This window comes from Tenebrio molitor, chromosome 1, assembly GCF_963966145.1.
Source record: "Tenebrio molitor chromosome 1, icTenMoli1.1, whole genome shotgun sequence".
NCBI classification, from domain to species: domain Eukaryota; kingdom Metazoa; phylum Arthropoda; class Insecta; order Coleoptera; family Tenebrionidae; genus Tenebrio; species Tenebrio molitor.
This window is the reverse complement of record NC_091046.1, coordinates 11,025,690-11,047,954: the sequence shown is the minus strand read 5'-3', so window position 1 is coordinate 11,047,954 and position 22,265 is coordinate 11,025,690. Positions and strand designations below refer to the sequence as shown.

At 33.9% G+C, this 22,265-nt stretch overlaps 3 protein-coding genes across 4 annotated transcripts in view; 1 reads left to right on the top strand and 2 right to left on the bottom strand.

The window, feature by feature from the left end:
* Positions 1–615: 615 nt before the first annotated feature.
* On the bottom strand, positions 616–2,651 carry Atac1 (Ada2a-containing complex component 1). Of its 2 annotated transcripts, none has more exons than XM_069051706.1 (8): positions 2,532–2,651; positions 2,273–2,443; positions 2,101–2,217; positions 1,913–2,047; positions 1,752–1,854; positions 1,590–1,702; positions 1,223–1,540; positions 616–1,170 (listed from the first exon to the last, which is right to left on the bottom strand). In XM_069051706.1, the coding sequence occupies exons 2-8, from the start codon at positions 2,420–2,422 to the stop codon at positions 664–666; spliced, it is 1,443 nt and encodes a 480-aa protein (XP_068907807.1). In that variant the 5' UTR covers positions 2,423–2,443; positions 2,532–2,651; the 3' UTR covers positions 616–663. The 2 variants fall into 2 exon arrangements, with proteins under 2 accessions (XP_068907807.1, XP_068907798.1); XM_069051697.1 differs by having other exon boundaries at positions 2,273–2,450; positions 2,532–2,630.
* Positions 2,652–2,833: 182 nt separating this feature from the next.
* beg (malonyl-CoA-acyl carrier protein transacylase beg) lies at positions 2,834–4,301 on the top strand. The gene is made up of 4 exons (XM_069051716.1): positions 2,834–3,470; positions 3,518–3,735; positions 3,786–4,013; positions 4,068–4,301. Exons 1-4 carry the CDS (start codon positions 2,834–2,836, stop codon positions 4,233–4,235), a joined length of 1,251 nt encoding a protein of 416 aa, XP_068907817.1. The 3' UTR covers positions 4,236–4,301.
* A 529-nt stretch (positions 4,302–4,830) lies between these two features.
* Positions 4,831–22,265, bottom strand: part of blot (bloated tubules) — a 38,213-nt gene continuing 20,778 nt past the window's right edge. The window contains exons 3-12 of the mRNA XM_069043454.1: positions 17,916–18,159; positions 12,799–12,941; positions 7,098–7,141; positions 6,951–7,043; positions 6,729–6,897; positions 6,572–6,675; positions 6,282–6,516; positions 6,008–6,233; positions 5,681–5,955; positions 4,831–5,633 (exon numbers count right to left, since the gene is read on the bottom strand). Coding sequence (XP_068899555.1) covers positions 5,055–5,633; positions 5,681–5,955; positions 6,008–6,233; positions 6,282–6,516; positions 6,572–6,675; positions 6,729–6,897; positions 6,951–7,043; positions 7,098–7,141; positions 12,799–12,941; positions 17,916–18,159 — 2,112 coding nt within the window. The 3' untranslated portion in view covers positions 4,831–5,054. The remainder of the gene's footprint in view (positions 5,634–5,680; positions 5,956–6,007; positions 6,234–6,281; positions 6,517–6,571; positions 6,676–6,728; positions 6,898–6,950; positions 7,044–7,097; positions 7,142–12,798; positions 12,942–17,915; positions 18,160–22,265) is intronic.

Here is a 22,265-nt window from a genome sequence, read left to right as displayed (position 1 = left end):
AATATCTTGTCCGCGCAGATTTCCCCCACCAAATGTCATATCTCAGTCCGGCCGCCTTACTCTACTGTGAACATTTTTTTCCTGAGTATGGAAATACCCGGCGCCTCCACCAATTACATATTCTCAAACAATTACCTACAGCAAATTAAATTTTCTGCTTGAACATTTTAGCAAATATTTGTTTCACTTTCTTTACTTTTTTCAATTATTAGTCAATAAACAACAACAATAATAAAACAATGAGATGCGTACTTACTTTTGTTGCTCCTTTTCCAACTCTAGCGCAGATTGTTTTGTCAATATAACTCAAGGTAACCATCTAAATTAAACCCTATTTTTTCAGTCCCACCTCTTACAGAATACAAGACAATCGCTTCATTTCTTTTTAATTCGTGTCTACACCTGTTGTAAAATTAAGTTTCCTCTTCTTCTGCAAAGCTAAAATACGTCTTCTACGAAAAACACGACATTCTTGCGTAATTTTGAAATTTGTTATTCCGGCGATCTTTTATAAACACTTCTGTCGTATTTCGAAAAAATGGGAATGCTTGCGCAGCCTAAACGCCGGGATTACGTGTAAAATTCTTTGGGAATGTTTTAAGTAAAAATTTCAAATTCGTACGGCTTCGGGTATATTTGCAGTCATAAGAGGAGGTCTACACCTTAATCTTTATCAGTAAATAAATGCGAATGCAAGTAATCATAAGAGATATTTTCAATTTCGCTGAACAAGTCCGAACCCATTCCACCTCCATACAAATCATCGGTATCGTTAAAATTTCCGAAATCTAACTTTGGCATGCCACTAAAACCATCTTCGTCGTTTCTTAAAGTGTCATCCAGAACGCCGTTTGACATGACTTGATCTTTAGTCTTGTCCGAAACGTCACTCATTTCTTCATCTTCGCCGTTAAACTCACTGTCACTAGAGTCACTACTTTCGTTATTTTTGTTTGAACTTCCCATAGCACTACCACTATTGGATTCAGAATCGCTAAGATAACTGTTTTCTTTATCACTATATGAAACTAAATTATGATTTAATGGATGATAATTATCTGAATACAGTTGGGTCAAAACGCAGTCGGTGCAGAAATCAACAGATTCTGTTTTGCAAGTACTACAGTGCCACCTAGTACCAACTATGGGTTCCTCACTGCAGTAGTCGCACTGGGAATAAAACAATTAGTAGAAATCCTTTAAAACAACTAATTCTAACTACCTTGAAACCTATATGGTGGTACACATTTGTTCCATTTTCTTCATCTTTCACTTTCAGTCTTCTTATCCTTTTCAGCAACTCCAATTGCAACACAGTTTCGCTCTTTTGAGGTAAAACTTCGCGTTCTTCGTGATAACCGGATGGAATTAAATAGTTTGAACTAGTGGAAGGTTGTGGAATTTCTTCGCAACTCTTTGAACTGGGACCGGGAACGTTGTCCAAGTCATTCATCACAACAGGAACACATAAATTAGGAAAAAAAGTTGTGGGTTTCCACAAATAGTGATTGTGACGTTGATGCTTGTGCAGTGCTGTGCGCTACAAATACACAATTACAATCCCATCATCGTGTTACGTAACTCATTACTTTGTATTTTTCAGCCGATTTGGGTATTCGGCCTGGAATGGGCAGACCAGCTTTGTACAATTTAAGAAAATACTTCTGTACTCTACTGGAGACTTGCTGAATCGTCCTATTACCTAAAAATCATGAATAAAATTATTATATTAGAGGCTGGAATTTCTAAACCTAAAGCATCTGCTATTTTTTTAAACCTTCTCATCTCCACAGGCTCTGGTGGATATATTTGGAGCAACTCTTCAAGACGTTTCTGCTCCTCAGTTGTCCACCTCTGTAACAGTAGCATTGTGAAAAATAATAATCAAAATAATTCTGTGTAAATTGCACACCCCGTGGGATATTTTCGACTCTTTTTTTGGCGTTTCATATTTCTTTTTGGAAGATTCTGTTCCATCAGAATATATAAGCTTGAAACTTTCTTCTGGTATTTTAATATCGTACTTTGACCAATCAATCACAGGTAACTGAAAGATGTTATGAGACAGTTGTGAGATGTTACATTTAGAGAGGTACATACTTCAGGCATATTGTGCATATCTGGCATTCCAAGTGACTCTCCTTTAATTATTTTCTCTAAGACTTTGGCAGGGTCTGCAAGTGCCTCCTTCTTCAGCTCAACAGCTTTACTGTAATCCTAAATGGTGTTGTTAATTTAAAAAATCTAGATGTTAACACACCACATCTACTACCTTAATTGCTTGTTCTCTTTGGGCACAGAGTATGAGCAGATTCTTAAGAACCTCACTGTAGTCTTTGTTACCTCTTAAGGCTAAATGATCAGTTTCAAAATAATATAAATCCTCTTCAGAGTTCATATCAGAGTCTTGGGTATTGGTCATTTTTATATTTGTTTAAGATTCCTATCAATTTTATTTATTGATTTTAGAGAGAAAAATGTATTTTTGAAAACATAAAACTATTTTAAAAAGTTATATTTATGTAACTCACCGTTTGCTTTTTCCAATAAATAATCGAAGGTTAAGCAAAATATTGTTTTTCTTTAATAACACACACACACGTGAAGTTGACAGTTGTTTTGGTCGGAGCTGAACCAGAACATAACCTCAATTTTTGTTTGACATTTTAGGTTAAGTTAAAATGAGTGCCCTTTTAAGCATACAAATTTTATATTTAGTCTAGTAAAAAAGCGACGTAATAAATCAACAACTAAAATTTAAATTGCGATAATAATTTGTTAAGCGATCAATGCGACAATATTTAAACAAATCGTTAAAAGTAAAACCGGCAGTATGAACCTATACAAAGTGGTTACCAAATCACCCAAATTATTCGGTAAAAATTGTCTTAGCGCCGATTTAGAATGCGTTACTTACTCCGCAATACGAAAATTTTACATTTCGAAAAAGTGTGAAAACGAGAAGAAAAACAAAACTGAAGAGTCTCCTTTAAAAAAATTACTAAATGATTCTGCATCATTTCAGGATGTAAATGTGCAAAATCAGGAGCAACAGTGGGCCACTTTACCGTACGTGCAAGGCACAAAAATAAGAAAACAAGGTGATTATTTTGCGGAGAAACCGAAAAAAGATCCACGTGAATCATCAATAATATTATTTCCTGGACAAGGAACTCAGTTTGTGGGAATGGCTAAAGATCTGATGAAGTTTCCTATGGCTCAGGACTTATTTGATCTGGCCAGTTATATATTAAAGTATGACTTGTTGAAATTGTGTTTGGAAGGACCTAAAGAAAAATTAGATCAAACCAAATATTGCCAACCAGCAATCTTGGTCAGTTCTCTAGCAGCTATTGAAAGGTTGAAAGAAGAGAGACCTAATGCTATTGAGAACTGTGTAGCAACAGCAGGATTTAGCTTAGGGGAAATTACTGCTTTGATTTTTGCTGGAGCTATTGGCTTTGAGAGAGGTAATTGTTTTTATAATCATATACACTTCTTAAGGTATTGCTTGTAGGTTTGAGACTTGTGCAGATTAGAGGAGAGGCTATGCAACTGGCAAGTGAGACATACAAAGGAGGAATGGTAACCGTCATGTATGGTCCAGATTCAAAATTGAATGAAGCTTGTGTTAAAGCGAAGGAGTGGGCTGTGGACAAAGGAGATCCGTTTCCAGAGTGCAGAGTAGCAAATTATCTGTATCCACATTGTAAAGTTGTTGCAGGAAGCGAATCTGTAATTTTAGATTTCCTCAAGGGAGTTTTGCATTTATAGACAATTTTTAGGCTCTTGACTATATCGAGAAAAGTGCAAAAGAATACAATTTGCGGAAAATCAGGAGATTGCCAGTAAGTGGAGGTTTTCACTCTGACTTGATGCAACCTGCATTGGAACCTTTCCGGAAAGCGTTGAATAAGTTAGAAATCAATGATCCTGTTGTTGGTGTCTATTCAAATGTTGATGGTAAAAAATATAAAGATGCTGAACACATAAGAAAACAGCTTCCCAAGCAGGTGCTTAAGCACTTCTACAATTATCAAATTTGATGTTTACATATTTTTTTTAAGATTGTTAAACCAGTGAAGTGGGAACAGTTGTTGCACACCCTTTATGAAAGAAGTCAAGGCGAATATTTTCCAAGGACTTTTGAATGTGGCCCAGGAACGTCATTGAGGGCTATTCTTAAACAGGTCAACACTAAAGCATGTGTCACATACTTTAATATAGAAGTTTAACTATAATTGTTAAAACTAGGTATAGTGAAAAGACAATTATTTTTAATAAAAGCAACTTCCAAAGTCTTTGTACTTTCATTTCTAAAAAGTAAACGACCAGTCCACTTTTTACAAATCTACAGTTCCCAAGATGCGAAAAAAAAAATTAAACATAGACTCGTGGGTGGAGGAACAATTACGTCATAACTTCTCAATTCGTTTTTTCCGACATTTTTTAAATTAACTACTTTTCTATTTTCCTTCGTTAAAATTGCGATATTAGCAAATTCAATGTTTGTTTTTAGTAACGTCTATATAATTAACAGTTTGTTTTTTAAATATGTATCGACATATCGTGTGATCAATTTGTATTTGTTTTGTGATCTGACACATGTATTTAAATGAAACAAATAACATTCCAAAGCATTTATTTGATCAGATAATATTGTCACAGGGAAATTCATTGATTTTTTGCAAACCCCCTGTATACGCGATTTATCAGCAAATCATTTATTACAATGTAGCTCTTGAAGGTCTCTGCGTATACATGTTCAGAAAAACGGTAAAAATAATAAATAAAATTATTGGACTGCTGGAAAAATTAAATGTCATCATGTGAAACAATGTAATATAATTTTTATTAATATATTCCTATATTAATAGCAGCTGCACAAAGACAAATAACTTTATTTGGTCTATAGTTGAACCACTGCATAATAATAAAACACAATTTCTTCACTTTATATTAAAAAAAAGATATAATATAAAATAAATAACATTCATTGAGTATACAATGTTACATATCTATGGAGTCTATTTACAAAAAAATATAAACAACAATTACAGTTCTGTGGCATCTTCACTTTGGCTATATCTCCTATGACATACGTGTGTTATGTGTGATTCTGGAATAATATATGGTCCTTTCCTGAAGGTGCCGTATCCTTCAGAATTGGAACTATCATGAATATCTACTGCGTGTGTCCTCGACAACGGATTAATATTGGTTCTGAACCCATCGTACGTATTTCGTATATTTATAGTAAAAGCAGGACTAGGCGGATCCATCGAATCCACAAGCGAGGTCACCCTTAAAGGCTTTGCTTTCTTCCCGGCACGCCCATTAGTCAAAGCTAGTGGTCGCTCGTTCTCCATATAATAAGGCTCGACGTACTCCGCACTAGTATTACTAACCCGAACATTCTGATTCTGGTCATTCTTAACAACCTGATTTGAATTGATATTTGCCTTCTTCGCACTCTTCTTGATGGAGCGCGTGTAGTCTCGAGTTCCCCTACGCTTCAGAGTAAAATCGCGCTCTCCTTGTTTCGTTTTGGATCTCCATTGGATCCAGTTGTGCCTCAGCATGGGGTCTTTGGGACCCCAGTTCTTCGACGGCTTCATCGACGTTTTGAATTTCTGCAACACGACGCATTAGTCTTCGCAAAACCAGTCAAACTACTTACATCGACCATGGTGTAACCGTCTTGTTGGGTAATGGTGTAAATCCCCATCACGAAGATAAATACGGTGGCGGTTAGGACTACGCCCCAGCCTGTGCCCGCCACCCACACAGAGTCTTCTTCCAAGGCAGTGATGCCCCCTTTCGCGGGAGGGGCAATTAAGGCCCACGCGAAGATAGCAGTGAGGAGCAGAGGCACTATGCACCAAAGGATCAACCAAAATTTGGATAAAATGTGGCCCAGCATGAATTCAAAATCTGATTTGATATTCTCGGTGCCTAAAATAGATTTCTTTATTGTGGTGAAAACTGAAGTGTCGGCGATGCTCACCGTAGAACGCGATGAGAGCGAACACCTCGATGATGACCGAAATCAAAATTAAATTTCCCACTATGTAGTGGTCTAACAATCTGACAATCTGCAAGTCGCTTTTGAGTAGAACAGCAGCGCCTAGTACCAAACCGACGAAGCACAAAATGATGCTGGTCTGCCACCACTTAAGACGTCTTCTGTTTTGCACTGTTATTGCCTTTAGCAAAGTGTAGGTGATGGTCGCCTGGAAATTGACGTTAAATTCTGCAAAAGTTGAAAGTTGAAGACTGACCATGCTTATAAAACCAGCCAGTAAGATCCCAGCGTAGGCAACAATAGCCCAAATTTTCGCCTCATTTCTGTCCTCGCTCTTAACGATGATTGTGTACATAAGAGCGACAAGATGGACTTCGGTTATATCGCCTGTTTTCGAAGCGATCGTGTCCAGTTCACCGGAAAATATGTAACAAATGATGACAGAGCCCACACCAAACAACAAATTCACGCTGAAGAAGCACAACGCAATCCTGAAAATAATTAAATTTGTAGCATCGAGACTTGATTGTGTAAACATTTACCTACCATAGAGGGTTGATTTTGTTGTAGATAATCCCAGCGTTTGTGACAAAAGTTCCAAATCCTACGTTCGTCGAGAAGAATACTTGTATGGCCGCGTAGTACCAAATCTAGAAATTGCGCATTCAATTTAAACAGTTAAAACAACGTTTGTATCACTGACATAGGCGTTTTGTAGAATTGACCAGTCGATGTCTTTGTTCAGTTTTTCTAAAGACTTGTACTCGTCTTCGGCAAAAACCGCTTTCACTGTTAGCGCTATCAGACAGCCTAAAACTGGAAAGAGGAGAAGAGATAGAGAAGTAATAAAAGTTTTCGTCCTCCGGATCGACCTAGAATGTAACTTTCGTTAGAATTTGTCTTTGCTTGTGCGAGGAATACGCACAGGATCAGTATTATCACCCAAATGACTGCCAAAATTCCGACGAAATTTCGGTACTCGGTTGGGTCATCAAAAGGAGATTCAAGAAATGTTTTTCTGAAAAGACACAGATTGTGAATTTATTAGGATTCGGAAGTGGTTCAAACTCACTTTAAACATTGTTGACCGTCTTGTCCGTCGGCAGAGTAACCAGTCTGTAACGAAACAGGAAACGATCAATTATAAGTTATCTCAAATCAGAAAATTGAAATAAACTACTATGTTAATTGAAAGGTGAATTTCTCCACTTCATTATTCATTACGCCTGAATTTTTGTGAGCAAAGAAAATTCTTTCCGTTGACGGATTCGGGAACAAAACGTTCTTGTACAAAAATGGTTAATGATTAATTAGATCGCGGATAACTCCTCCAAATTTGCTTTTTTGAATCAGAGCGCATCTTGTTAAAAGTACGTCGTTAGTTAAATTAACCAAAAAAATATATTAGGTAATGGTTCGTGGATACTAGTTGATTTAAGATTTAACCAAACAAATTACATGTGTTTGGATTTTACGGAAGTTTATTTGATAAATATTAATTACAGTTATCAATGTCATTGTCTTGAAAATAATAATGGTGATGGTTTTCTTTAAAATAAATTAAAGATAATGTAAAACTGATGAAATTGCGAAAAAATATACGAGTACATACATATATTGCGAAGGTCGATTAGTGTTGAACGGTCGGTAGGATAAGACACTACTGACTCATATTATATTCTTACCGGAAGACCATGCTTGAGGCACACACCGTGGCTCTTTAATTAAAAGTTGTAGCGGACAGAGTGATTTTAGCCTGTTCATGAGAAACTTAATGATCGTTAGGATGTTTTTTTGAACGCTGGCGTTATGTTTTAAGTGGAAAAAGTGTTAACAATATTGACTCTCATTTAAGCAGAAATTTAATTAAGTTATTTGTTGCGGTTAATGAACAAAAAACTATTATAATTATGTAAGAAACGACTAAACAACACGAATGTTTGATGTGTGACTTTGCTAATTGGGAATAAATAAATCATTGGAAGCTATGTTTTCAAGCATCCTGAAGTTGTGAATAGGTAACAATAATAATGAAACACCGTGATAGGCCATACTAAATATTGTAGTGATATCGACGAATTTATTAGTCAACTATTTTGAGAATCTATTCGAAAATATACTACGTGACAAAGAAAGGTAAACACCCTTTTATTGATTTTGATTCTCTTGTTGTCATCCTACGACGTCCGGTGCCCCTAGCCCTGTGTTCACGGCCTTCTGGAGTCCATCCCTGACAACATCTTAAAATGGTCCCTACAGATCTGCCAATTCTTCTGGCAATTTCTAAAATCCGCCCTTTTTCAAAGTCACTAAGCTGAGGAATCTGACCAAGTGTGCGCACTCGCGGCATTTCTCGCCTTACAAAAACACTTTTCCAATAAGTTTTCTAAATTTCAAGTCAAAATTTTCAATGTAAACCAAATTTCCTTACACTTGCAATAACCGAACCAGCAGCACAAAAGGCAGAATACTGCATAGATAGGGCTGCAAATTTAATCATTTGTTATCTGACCCAAAACACATTTGGCCGCAGAAACTTACTGAAATCAAAATATAAGTACTGGGTGTTTACCTTTCTTTGTCACGTAGTATATTTATCTATAATATCCAGTGATCCAAACTTTTCTTGATAGTTCATTAAAAATACATCGCTGATATATTAAAATGATATACATAGATACCCGGTGAATTTTAAATGATGTAAACATTCTGAAATGGTTTTCAGAACAAGAAGCTTGACAAGTTCTAAATGTATTGCAGTCCTAAATTAAAAAAAATACACACAAGTATTTAATTACAAAACAATTTGGACATACCGCGAAATGTTAGGATGGGTTTATTTCAGGTGTCTTTAGTATTACATACCTATTTGAAATTTTAGGATATGAGTTAGCACATAGCGGACGTAAGTTAATATAGTTGTCAGTTGTCACGTTATTACTCCGCCCCCCGCTACCGCCAATTCAAAATTGTAAATACTACTCTTCAATGTAAATGAGTAATGAAAAAGGACGTGATTTTTAATACATCTGTGTACAAGAAGTGATAAGTTACAAAGGAAATTTTGGTCATTGTTCACTTTAACTACTTCTGGAATTTTCGCGTTTTTTCTGGCTAGATAGCCTCAGGGCGTCCTCCTACATCGTTTTCCACCACTCAAACCTTGTGCAAATGAATTTTCCCTACCCTTTAGTTATACTAAGACATTGGCGCGACCTTGAAACACAACAAGAGAGAAAAAAAGGCACTTGCACAAGGTTTGAATGGTGAAAAACGATCAAGGAGGACGCCCTGAGGCTGTCTAGCCAGAAAAAACGCGAACATTCCAGAAGTAGTTAAAGTGAACAATTACCGAAATTTTAAAAGATATTTCACTTTGAAGTAATTCTAATTATATTTTTATCTATTAGAAAAATTAATTTGGCTCAATTTAACACCAAAAATTTTGCAAAATGTTCAAAATAGGTTTAAAAAATATTATCCTGATTGTTTTAAAATTGTAACAAAAACCTTGTTGACTTTTATTGTTATTGTTGTTATTATTACTCGCATAATTAAACATTTATATTCCCTTTTTGTGCTTTAAGTACATTATTCATTTTCTCTCATTGGTTTAACTAGGCCTACTTGATTTTTCTAATCGATATAAATATGTATTCTGTTTTGCAACCTTCAGTGTCAAATATCCCAAAAATCTTTGTAATCTATTTATTTACACAAATGTACTAGTAGGGCAGGCTGGGGGCGGTTAGGGGGCGAGTAATGACATATAGTGACAACTATATCAACTTACGCCCCCCTATGCTATGCAATACATACTCACATCTTAAAATTTCAAATTTGTAACATTAAAGACACCAGAAATAAACTCATCCCAACCTATCGCGCGGACATCCGGTTCATGATTTTGAAAATACAGGGTGTTTTTTAAATGCTAGTACAAAAAAAAAACTAGGTCATATGGATATTCTAAAGAGTCCAGAAAACCATTTTTTTAAATCTAAAACGGTAAGAATAAACTAATCCTGTCCATGTACATTCTACGCCTCAACTCAAATTACGTTTTTAATTACCTTTAATTCAGCAGCGTACTGACAATTTTAACCAAAATTTAATTTATTTTTATCTCGAAAACGAAAAGACTTTTATTAGATTATTTTTTTGTGTACGAGTTCTACTCATCTTCATATATTACCAGTCTTTCTCTGTACTATTTAAAAACACCCTGTATGTACATATTTTTATTGTTTCTTGTGTCATTGAAGATGAATTATTGTAAATATTTTAATAACCCAAATGTTTTTGGATATTTTGTTTACGGAAATTATCACAATTTTCAATCGCAAACGACAGACCCTTTTTAATTGGGTACTGTAATAGAAATTCGCGTTTTGAAACAAACTACCTATAATCTGTTTCAAAATCAAAAATCCACCACCTGTTGAATTATGTTGGCAGAAAAAAAAATCCCTAGAAGAAGTTTACTTTTTTTGGGTTGGCTCAACCTCCCGCCAAAATTTGACATTGAACTGTTTAGTTTATTTACGCAACACAAAATAATTATTATGTACAAAAAGGTGGTAGCTACCATATCATACTTTTTGAGTGAAATAATAAAATGAGAATAAAAAACACGATGAACTACGGCCAAAACGACTGTACAATGTACAACAGTTTTCTTTCATAACCCTACTTTTTTCTGACACTTGCAGCACACTAAAAACAAAAGTTGGCGACGTTGTCGGTTGTATTTTCCAGGTAGAATGCACTGTTGGTGGATTTTTGATTTTGAAACAGATTATAGTGCAATTTACTGTCGCGAGCAAAAAAAAACTGGTCGTCAAAATCATGTCAACGTATCATCATGTTGTATGACATTAATTGTCATTTATTTCTCATTTTTTTGACACTTTGTTGACATGGGCATAATCAGGCAATGGAATTTTTTTAATTTGTGACAATCTAACCAAATTTCAAAATGACATTGACGACCAGAATTTTTTGCTCGCGACAGTACATTTTCAAGGTTGGGATTCCTGATCTTGGCATGACGAAAATGAAATGTCAAAATAAAGGCCAAAACAAAACGAATTTCAATTTAAGTTGTTTCCGTGGAATATACAATAGGCAATTGTTGTAAACATTAATAGTTACATTAGACGTGTCTTAGGCAGTTAGACTACTTAATCCTAATCTCGTATTTCTGGCGGGATACACACAAAATTGTCTTCGCCCGTTTTTAATTTGTTAATAACAATTGAAATTTGAATCTTCCCAACAATATGACATTTGTTGCCAACTACGACAAAATTTCCCAAATTTGAAAATTGTTAATTTTCACTTAAAAATGGCTTAAAAGATGCAAAGCAGAAAAAATAGTGTATGATATCTCGTTTATAAGGCATTTTGTAGCACTTACTCCTTAGTCCTTACTCCTACTACTTATCTACTCGTGGTACAAAATGCTTCTTATAAGACATTGTTACTTAAATTTTTTTCACATACAATATGTACCACTGCAAATCTTTGGTACTTTCGAAAAAAATGAGAAAAGGAAGAGTGTAAGAACTGCTGCAGAATTACTAGGTTTATAAACGCTAGCATTTCCATTTTCACATCAGTGGAATGCCGCGTTCTCTAGGCATTCTGCTTCCTGTTAGTAGTTAAAGCCGGCCCTGCATGTGTAATTGTACGTTACAGATACGTATTTACAGAAATTATTAAATTTTATCTGGCTTTTGTCATCATTACATAATACACCACATTACTGTTCTCGCTTATTTCCGCTAAATTTGTTCTAAATAACTGTCAACACTAGAATGACTATGATTAATACCGGGTCGCTTACCTAAATTGTTAACCAACAACACCGTATTCAAACGTAAAAATAAACATCTTATTAAAATAATTAACACAAACAACGTCAGCAACGAGAGACCTTTGAAAATGATCTTACATAACAGGAACAATTTGTATCGTAGAGTTGTAGCTCCGATAAATGTAAATTATGATAATTGTCCAAGGTACTAAACAGACTTCCGAATATAAATTAGTAATTAGCAACAAAACTAAGCTTGTAAATTTCTTGTATCCGTTCAGTTGCAAAGCGCATGGAGGCTGCATTTTGCAGGAATATTCTAAACAGGTAAACCACCGAGCCGACCTGGTGGGCGACATAAAAATTCAAAGTGTGACGCTGCAATTAAGCCGTTTTGAAAGGAATAAATACCTACCTTCTCGGATATTCATGTCGTATACAGTTAATGAAAACGGACGTCTTGCATACAATTTACTGTGCAATTAACACGGCGCCCACTTAATCTGAGGCCCAAATTTTTCCTGACGTATTCGAGACAACAAGTATCAGAAGGAGCGTCCTCGGGCCTTAACTTCCGATAAATCGTACGATTTACCTTGACACAACTCCTTACGTTTTTAATGTAAATATACACGAACCAATTATTGCTCACACAATTGCTTTGATAACACGGTGGAAACGTATCATTTAAGAGGACGACGGGCAAAGTACGGACAGTAAGACATGATGTAACCGTTTTTTACTGCTTTTTACGTAAATTTGTTTTATATTTGAAACATTAATAGTTAATGGCGAATCGCGGTGTGGTTATAAATAGAGAGATAATTGCAAAAGCATGCTTTCCGTGATTGTTTCCGTCAAGGACGACGCACTTCCGTCGAAAAAATTACAGCTCTCGTGGATTTTTACACAATTAATATGAATATGATCGATAATAATAATATGCAATCATTACCGGTCCCATTTTTGCAGTTGCACACTTGTCGAACGGAACTGATGAACTCGAAATCGTGATGATGTAGTAGAGGGATAGGCCCATGTACAGGGGGTAGTAGACGCCGAGGAGGCATCCTGCCAGCAGCTTGACATATCCTACACCTGGAAAAGAAAATCAAATCAAAAATTGATAGGGGTATTTAAAAATTCGACTTTATGTTTGTTTGATTTATAATCAGTAACTTCTTTGGACATTAGGAAACGTTTAATAGAAATATTTTTTTAATCAAAAACTATCAAAATGTGACATTTTAAATACAGGAACAATAAAGAGGAGTTCAAATCCGAATCCAAAGCAATTGTAGTGATTTTAACGCATTTAAAAAAGTTTTGTAACGTGAAAACAACAGAGCCGTCTAACTGAGATATATTGGATGTTTATAATCTGATTAGCCCAAAATAGAATGAATTTTGACAACAGTAAACAGAATAAAAATATAATGGCTGTGCTAAAAGTCATGACTCCCTTTTTAAAGAATAAAAAAATATTGACATTGATTTTACGTCGTATTTCTCGGTTTGGCTGTACGAGATGAGATAACAAATTCAGTAAAACGTAACACTTTGTTTGGCTGTTTTCGTTTTGTGTTTGTTCGTATAAATGTTATTTCAATCGAATGGTAACAGATTTGGAAGAAAAATTTCAAATAACATTTTATTCAAAATAACGGTTGAAAAAATGTTTATCATATATAATACAATAAGTGGTCTAATTTTTTCCGACAAAATTTGTCATTTAAGACATGAGTAGCTTTTGCAACGAAAATTACACGAGTCGACGAACGAGACGAGTGTAATTTTCCAAAAGCAAAAGCTACGAATGCCTTAAATGACAAATTTTGCAGAAAAAATTAGACCACGAATTGTATTCGACTTGACAATCCACCGAGAAAATTTTTATCGAGTTGACCTAATAAATTTGACGTTTCATTTTGACATCAATTTTTTCGCTGAAAAACCACTAGTTGTTTTTTCACTCAGCGGGTTGTTTTTTCACTCTACTCGGTGTTTTTTCACTATAAATCAATTTGATTGGTCCAAATTTGAAAAATGCTGCAATTCGATTAGTTAAAAATTTTCGAGTTGGATTGTCATATATGTATAATACAATAAGTGGTCTAATTTTTTCCAACAAAATTTGTCATTTAAGACATGAGTAGCTTTTGCAACGAAAATTACACGAGTCGACGAAGGAGACGAGTGTAATTTTCCAAAAGCAAAAGCTACGAATGACTTAAATGACAAATTTTGAAGAAAAAATTAGACCACGAATTGTATTCGACTTGACAATCCACCGAGAAAATTTTTATCGAGTTGACCTAATCAATTTGATGTTTCATTTTGACATAAATTTTTTCGCTGAAAAACCACTAGTTGTTTTTTCACTCAGCTGGTTGTTTTTTCACTCTGGCCGGTGTTTTTTCACTATAAATCAATTTGATTGGTCCAAATTTGAAAAATGCTGCAATTCGATTGGTTAAAAATTTTCGAGTTGGATTGTCACTATAAATCAATTTGATTGGTCCAAATTTGAAAAATGCTGCAATTCGATTGGTTAAAAATTTTCGAGTTGGATTGTCAAATTAAAACTAATCAAAACTTACTTAATGTTGAAATAGTATATTAAAACGTGAGTTTTATAAAACTTATATTAAGACACGAGTCAGATTTGTAGCACGACTGCCGCAGGCAGGAGTGCCTGTAAATGACGAGTGCTCTTATGTTTTATAAAACGAGTTTTTTTATGTTATTTTTTAGAATTTGCACCCTTGTTTTAACTTTTAAATAAAAAAATTAAATTTTCAAATTCTAGGGAATTTTGTATTAATTGGTAATTCAAGGTAACGGATGCAACTACATCTGCAACAGATGTTAAAAAGTAGAGTTTGAACATTAATATTGGAAATTTTTTGGTGTAAATGACAATAATACACTGAAATATTGATAAACATTTTCTTAGAGATCTATTAAACTACGAGTGCTTTAATAGATAGCCATAAACGACTCCAAATTGAATACAATAATAGACCTATTAGAAACGCAAATTCTAAAAACATGTTTTTTACAAATCAAATCAATTTTGGTAATTTAGGGAATTTTGTAACAGTTGGTGACACATTTATTTCATGGTTAACATTTAAAGTAAAATTCTAAATTTGAATCTGGACTAAACATAATTGTCGATTTTCGCAAGTGAAATTGCAATTAAAGATGAATTATCCAGAAATGCGGTAAATATCAGAGAATACCAGAGTCAATTTGCTGCCGGCAATGTGTTACCAACTGAAAAAGCTCCTAGATTTCGGACGTGTTAGTGTAGCTTATTAACGCATTCAAAACGAATGCGTTAACAGCTTTGTAAAACAGCAAATTAGAGAAAAAATTAAATGGTAGTGCATTGTTATCTTTAAATTATGTACGCCCTTGTGGAGCGAGCAGTTTATCAACGATTCCTTCAGCAATACATTATTTATAACATAACTGTTTGAAAAACAGATACGTACGGTCGGTGGACAAAAAACTGGGACAAAAATGACAACTGTTCAAATTCAAATTTGGCAAATTTGCACCGTTTAATTCAGGCTTGCTAAGAAATAGGTTAACTATGGTGGGATGACATAAGACAAAAATGCCACGTGTGATAGTTACAAACATTTCTTTGGCGAGCAAAACAGTTTTTTTGCTAACGTTTAGCTCGTTAGCAATTGCTCGTATGATAATGCCCTCCCCAAGGTGTTGTCTAATTAGGTGTTTTTGGAATTCAGTTAGATTCGGCATTACAGCTGACAAGATAACTGTCAATAGTGATTGTAAAAGTCAGTTTTATTTTGACTTTATTTTGACAATTAAGAGCTTGATACAAATGTAAGAAATTTTACGTGTCCCAGTTTTTTCTTGTCCACCAACCGTACATTTTTATATTGACATAAATTGACTTTATATTGACTGAATAGTGTATTACTTTCGTTCTAAAAGGCCATAATTTTCAATTAGAGAATTTCAACATCGAATTAACAAATGTTTAAAGAAAATTAAATTAGATAAAATGGCAAATAATGAACTGTAAATCATTTATGAAAACGTATTCTTGTCATTGTCTACAATTAATAGTCATTTAAAATTTTAACAAAATGAAATTGTTTATCAATACCTAAATATGATTTTAACAAATTTTAATTTTATTTAATTTAAATTTAAAAAAATGAAGATATTTTGTAATAAATATATTTAGTAATGGTCTAATAAATTTTAAAAATTGTATATTACTTAAAATGGTTTCCTTTTAGTTTTATTGCAAATTTAACCTCTGTGGTTACTGATCCAGTATGTTGTACTCGTATTTATTGAAAATGTTAATCAACTAAATATATTTGTAAAGACTGGATTGAGACGTCTAGAAAAACATTTCTTCTAAAACAGACCATAAATAATGTAAAGGACTAGCAATAATATGTGGGATTGAAAAAAGAAATTGCATAAAGCAGACAACATTTTTATGTAAACATTTTTGTCAAAATGTCTCTTATAATAATAATAATTTACGTTAATTTGTCTTCAAAGATTTTAAAATGATCATTAAAACAATTTCTCTATCACAGCTCACATCCTACAAAACTTTTACACTTTTTTTAAACAAGTTATTGCTTATTAAACTCTTCTTCCGGTGTAAAGATCGTATCTTTCGTAAAAAATATTTTCCGCAGTTCGTGTAGTAGTAAAGTGCTCCTTTAGAATTACGCCACTTTTTTTTTATGGCTCTGATATCCGTTTTAATCCCAATACTTCATTTGAAGTATGGGGATTAAAAAAGATATCAGAGCAATAAAAAGAAAAGAACACACAAAAAAAAAAATTATGCGAAAATGTATTACATACTTAGTTAATAAATTTTTCTGATTTTTTTCAACTCTTAATCTCAATAATTTTAGTTCAATCAGAGCCCTGCCAGATTTGAATTTCAGCCAACTACAAACACCTGACAGTGATAATTCATGATCTAGTACAATTATCGATAATTGCATGAATTATTATCATTGTCACTAACTGAAATTCAAATTTTGCAGCAATCTGATTGGATTAAATTTTTTGAAGGGAGCAGTCACTCATAATTATAAGTCATAAAGATCGTGTTTTTTAACGTATGTACAGTCGATGGACAAATAAAATTGGGACAAAAATGACAATCACATAAGTCAACATTCACAAAATTGCATCGTTTAATTACGGTTTTATCACAAATAGGTTAACTTTGGTATGACATATTATAGAGACACTGACAAATATATTGACAATTCAGTGGTCTGATTTACATAGATTAAATTTTAAGTGTCCAAGTTTTATTTGTCCACCAACCGTACATACCAGTGTTATGTATATATAACAACACTAATGCTGTTTATATAATAAATCGCATGCTTTTTCTTGTGAAATGTGTCAAAATGAGACATTCTTTTGCCTTTTTGTATATAAATTCCATCGTACGAAAGATATTAGGTACATGTACTATGGCGGACAATAAATTTAGGCCGGCAAATTTCTGACATTTAAAAAAAGTCAGTGCAAGCGACCATTTATTGTCATTATGACTGATGTGTCAGTTTGTCAAACTTAAGGTTTTCAAGCTGTTTGGCGTTTCCTTCTCTCTTTTCGTAACTTACAGATCATGACGCACTAGCATAACTGATTTGTAGTAGCACTTCTCTATGGTGCACGCTTCTTTTCCCAATTTTAATATTATTAATTATCGCTGTCAAGATGACAAGAATGACAAAAATCGAAAATGGGGTTAGTTGAACATAATGCCAGCTTCACATTTTGATGTCAAGTCAATGACAGGCCGGCCTAAATTTATTGTCCGCCATAGTACGACAAGTGAAAAACTCAACTGTGTCTCGGTTTCTCCTCGATTCTGTTACACTGCACTTACCAACCTAGTAGCATAATACGTATATGTATTAAATTCCACTATGTTAAAATTTTCTTTCTAAATCCTTTAAACCTTGTTGTTTTCGTTACTTTTATATGTGGTAACATGTAAATTTTTCTTAAGTAGTTTTGTACGGTTAAGTGACTGACCTTTGAAGAAAGGCACCGCCCTCCAAGACTTGATGAAACCCTCCTGGGCCAGCTGCCCTATTCCCAATTCCAGAAATAGCAAAGGAAGCCCCACTAGTACGGTGAGGACAACATAAGCCACCAAGAACGGAAGTCCTCCCTGTAAAAGTGTGGTCTGGGGAAGCCTGTACAAGTTTCCAAATCCGGCCGCCAAGGATATGGTGCACAAGACCGTCTCCAAATGGGTAAACCACGTTTGGCACGACTGTAAAATAGAAATGAATGCGATTTTTATCAAGTTCTTATGACGACTTCCTGAAGGACGCTTTCTCTTCCCACAGGCGAGGTATGCGTCGATCGCGATAGTTGAGTACCGATTGGGTCGCAAATTTCCGGTTAGCTTTTTCCCAATTTCCTGCAATTGTGACGATACCGCAGGCACTCTCACGAAAACCGCTAAATACTTTGACGATTGTCAACGAGATAAGGCAATCGGGCAAGGCATATTAACTCCCTAATTGAATTGAATTCTGCGTAAATGAGATACTTATTGTCGTTACACCACATAAAGTACGTGTAACGTGTAAGTGTCTCCGGTTAATATTTGGATTTAGTTGATTTGCAGTGTCAGATAGATAGATATCTAACGAGAGAGTTAATCGATTCGACATATTTGCATAATTTTCCGCTTCGTTGCAAAATTAAGTCGTTCCTGAAAATGTTGATTACTGTAACGTTTCCAATAGATGACAAAAATTCGAAGACAGGATGTCTGAAGAAATGACCTACATTACAGATTTATCATTACATATTGCGGCACTTGGTGTAATTAAATTAGACACAAACATTTTCTAAAACGACGAAAATAATTTCCCGATGACTCAGGTTTCCGAAAAATAATAAATAATATCTACAATAATGTGTAGTATGTGACAACAACGGTGCATTTAATATAATATTTATCTATCTAATCGCTTCACAATAAATTTGGTATTGTTTATAATGTTTTTTTTAATGAAGTCTTGAAGTCTACACGATCATAAGCTGGCAGCAAAAATTTAAATAAATAGAAATTAGATTGTTTATAAGTTGTTAGGAAAAAAGGAAATGTGAGAAAGACTAAATAATAGAACGATTTCAGCTAATGTGCAATTGCGAAAATCTTTTTTGTTGGCAAACCTTATCAGGTACTGTTGTTCGCACGATTTCAGGGCATTTTTTCACTCTTACGTAGAAAAACTATTAAATTAGCGAATGAAAAATACACTCCAAGTTTTTTAAATGAAGTAGTGAGATTACTGAGAAAGTAAAATAAGCATTGTCAGTGGTGCGTTCTACTGTATGCTTCAAAAAAATTATGGTCGAGAGTAAAAGAAAAGCATGGAAAACGTATGACTCAGCTTTACATAACACATAACCTAACTTTTAATTTGCGAATTATAATGCTATTGAACAGGTGACACGCGGCAAGATCAATTATTACTTATTAGTAGGTAACAGTGACTCATTCATATATGAAGGGATTTCAAATCTCATCTTGCTGAAACTGTTACTTTATGACAGTTCATGTTGGATGACCCAAGTTAAGCCATAAGTTTTCAAATCTTTTGTTTTTCGCAGCCTCTCTTGACCATACATTTTTAAAATAATTTGGTATTAAAAGACAATTTTAACCAATTAATTAGTTGTTAACATTTAGCTAAATGAATTTAGTTACATTAATTCACAATAGTTTTGTTTTAAAGAAAAGATATAAGATATAAGGGATGATTATTATTGATTATAGAAAATGAAATTTCTGAAAACGTGCACGCCGCACGTTTTCAGAAATTTCATTTTCTATAATCAATAATAATCATCCCTTATATCTTATATCTTTTCCACGCCGGCTTCAGCCATGCTAACAATTATATCTTGTCGAAACTCTAACAAATAAGGCCTTGTAAACCCAGCAAACCATTTTCTTTTCTTATTTCAAAAATAGGTTTCTGTCATAAATGTTTAGTGTTCTCGAGTGAAAATCATTGTTTAAATAAATTTCATGTAAATGTCTCAATTGACAGGTGACAGTTTATCAAGTTATTCTGCACATTTGTAGAAAATTTGTTTTTCATACCCGTTATCTCTTTTTTTTTATTGATCATATACATATTGTATTTTTATTCGAAAATTAAAACCAAGTCTGACTCATCTGCAACTGCATTATTAATTAAAAATGTGACTGCAAATAAATAGCATGCAATACGGTACTGAACACTAACGAATAGAATGTATGTTACGCATTTACCATTGCAAGAAGCAAAAACATTCCTGAAAATTAATTATTCAATCTTTTTTTTCGTTCCTGTGCGTGGCATTAATTATGTAGCTTACTGTACTTTCATTCTGGGCCACCTGCATTTTGGTATTTAATAAGGAGTTGGCAATCATGATTCATTGTAATAAAGTTTAGATGACACTGCTGCTGCAGGAATTTGCCTGATGCAAGTTAATTTAATTTTCTTAGAATAAATACGTGAACTCCGCCTAAATGAACAATCCCTCAATTTTTAAAATAAAACAAAATTACACAGTTTGTGTATTTATTAGTAAATTTTATGTTATGTTTAAACTGATTAATAATATGTATGACATTTAGTTGAATTAGAAACAACTAAGAACGAGAATTTAGATTTGCAATAATTTAGAATAAAATATGTACATTGAGCTACATTTTAAAGATTTTATTAGAAAACATTAAACATTTAAAAGTGGAAATACCTACATTGTAAGCTTAAGTAAATACCTCTTTCGAAACTAAACTATATTGAAAAGGTAATAAATATCATTTGCAAAATAAAGGTAATCAACGTCATAAAATGTTAATCTACAGTATGCTATATTAACAATGAGTCAACGAAAATGTAAAAGAAATATATTTACTTTATGGCAAACATTTGTCAGTAATTACTAATTACTTATATAACTGTTGAATAATTTATCGTTTGCAATAAGAGGTTTTTTAAAGCAGTAAATAAGTAACAAGAACCAATTTGACTTTGATCTGGCATCTTTTTCGCCGTGAACGTTGCGATCTAATCTTTCATATCTTACAAGAAACCACTGTTTAATATGTTACAACATGTTGCGTTGTTTACAAGCCCAAATATGTGTTTAAAGTCAAAACAACATATTTAAGCAATTGCTTTGTTTGGAAAAGAGAATTATTGAATCTAGATAAGCTCCTAGTATCCTGAGGTATCAAAGGGACCGCTCAAAATATTATTCACACGAGTTTCTTTTAACTAACACCACAAATTTATTGAAGTATTGGCGTATTGTAAGTACATGTTCAGTTGTTTTCGAGACTTTACAAACAAAACAAAAAACCCTTCGACGAAATTCAAGGAAATTTTCTCCACTTCGATGAAGTGGAACTGAGATTATATTAATTGAAAACCATTTATCCGCTCTAATACTTCAAAAATAGAAGCAAAAGTAATCTAATTAGATTTTGAAGACTCATCACTACAAGGAAGCTCTGCGCTTTCCCAAAATTCTTAAGTGAAAGTGACATCTCGATGTTGTGACATTTCCAAACTGCTCAATCAATTTCGTGGGAAAATACATTGCTTGCGAGCACGATCAATACCACATGGTTGCATTTACGTGATGCTAAAGCGACTGTAATTGCAGTTTTTAGCAAAATTGCTCAGAATTTAATCTCCCTCTGTAACGGCATTTAATCCACATGGTTATAAATTTTACGTTCATAAACAGATACCATCTATAAATGAATAATTGCATTCAGCACAAACCACGTGGTTATGCCCAGTGGAGCTTGTAAATTTTAATTTAAAATCAAGAAAAAACCGTACGCATATATGGAGCTGAGCGCAGTATTCCTCTTGAATAAAATATGAGGAGCTCTTTCGATATGACGTTTTCAGCAAAAACCAAATGATTCGAAATAGCTCAAACGACCGTAACCACGATATAGGTGTGGTAGTTGTGCAAGAAATTTATTAAAATGTCTCCCCACGGAGGGTTCGTTTAACTTCCGACAAGTCCAACGGTTCTTTCAGTTCCCAGCTAAAAACTTTTCCCTGAACGCACTTACTTTGACTTGTTCCAGTTTCTTGTAACAAGGGGATCGTTTCACGACGCACTTCAATTTATAATTCCAAGTGTTAAGGGTCTCGCACCTCCTCAAGTAGAACTGTGGAGGATACGTTTCGTATTGGTGATACTGATACTGTTTGCTATTGTAGTCCAACAACATCACGACAGTTTTTCACGACACGACCGGTAATTATAAATTTGATCGGTTGGAGACATCTTCGGAGCTACGCCGTTCGGCTTTTGTACTTTTTCATTGTTGTCGTAACGAAG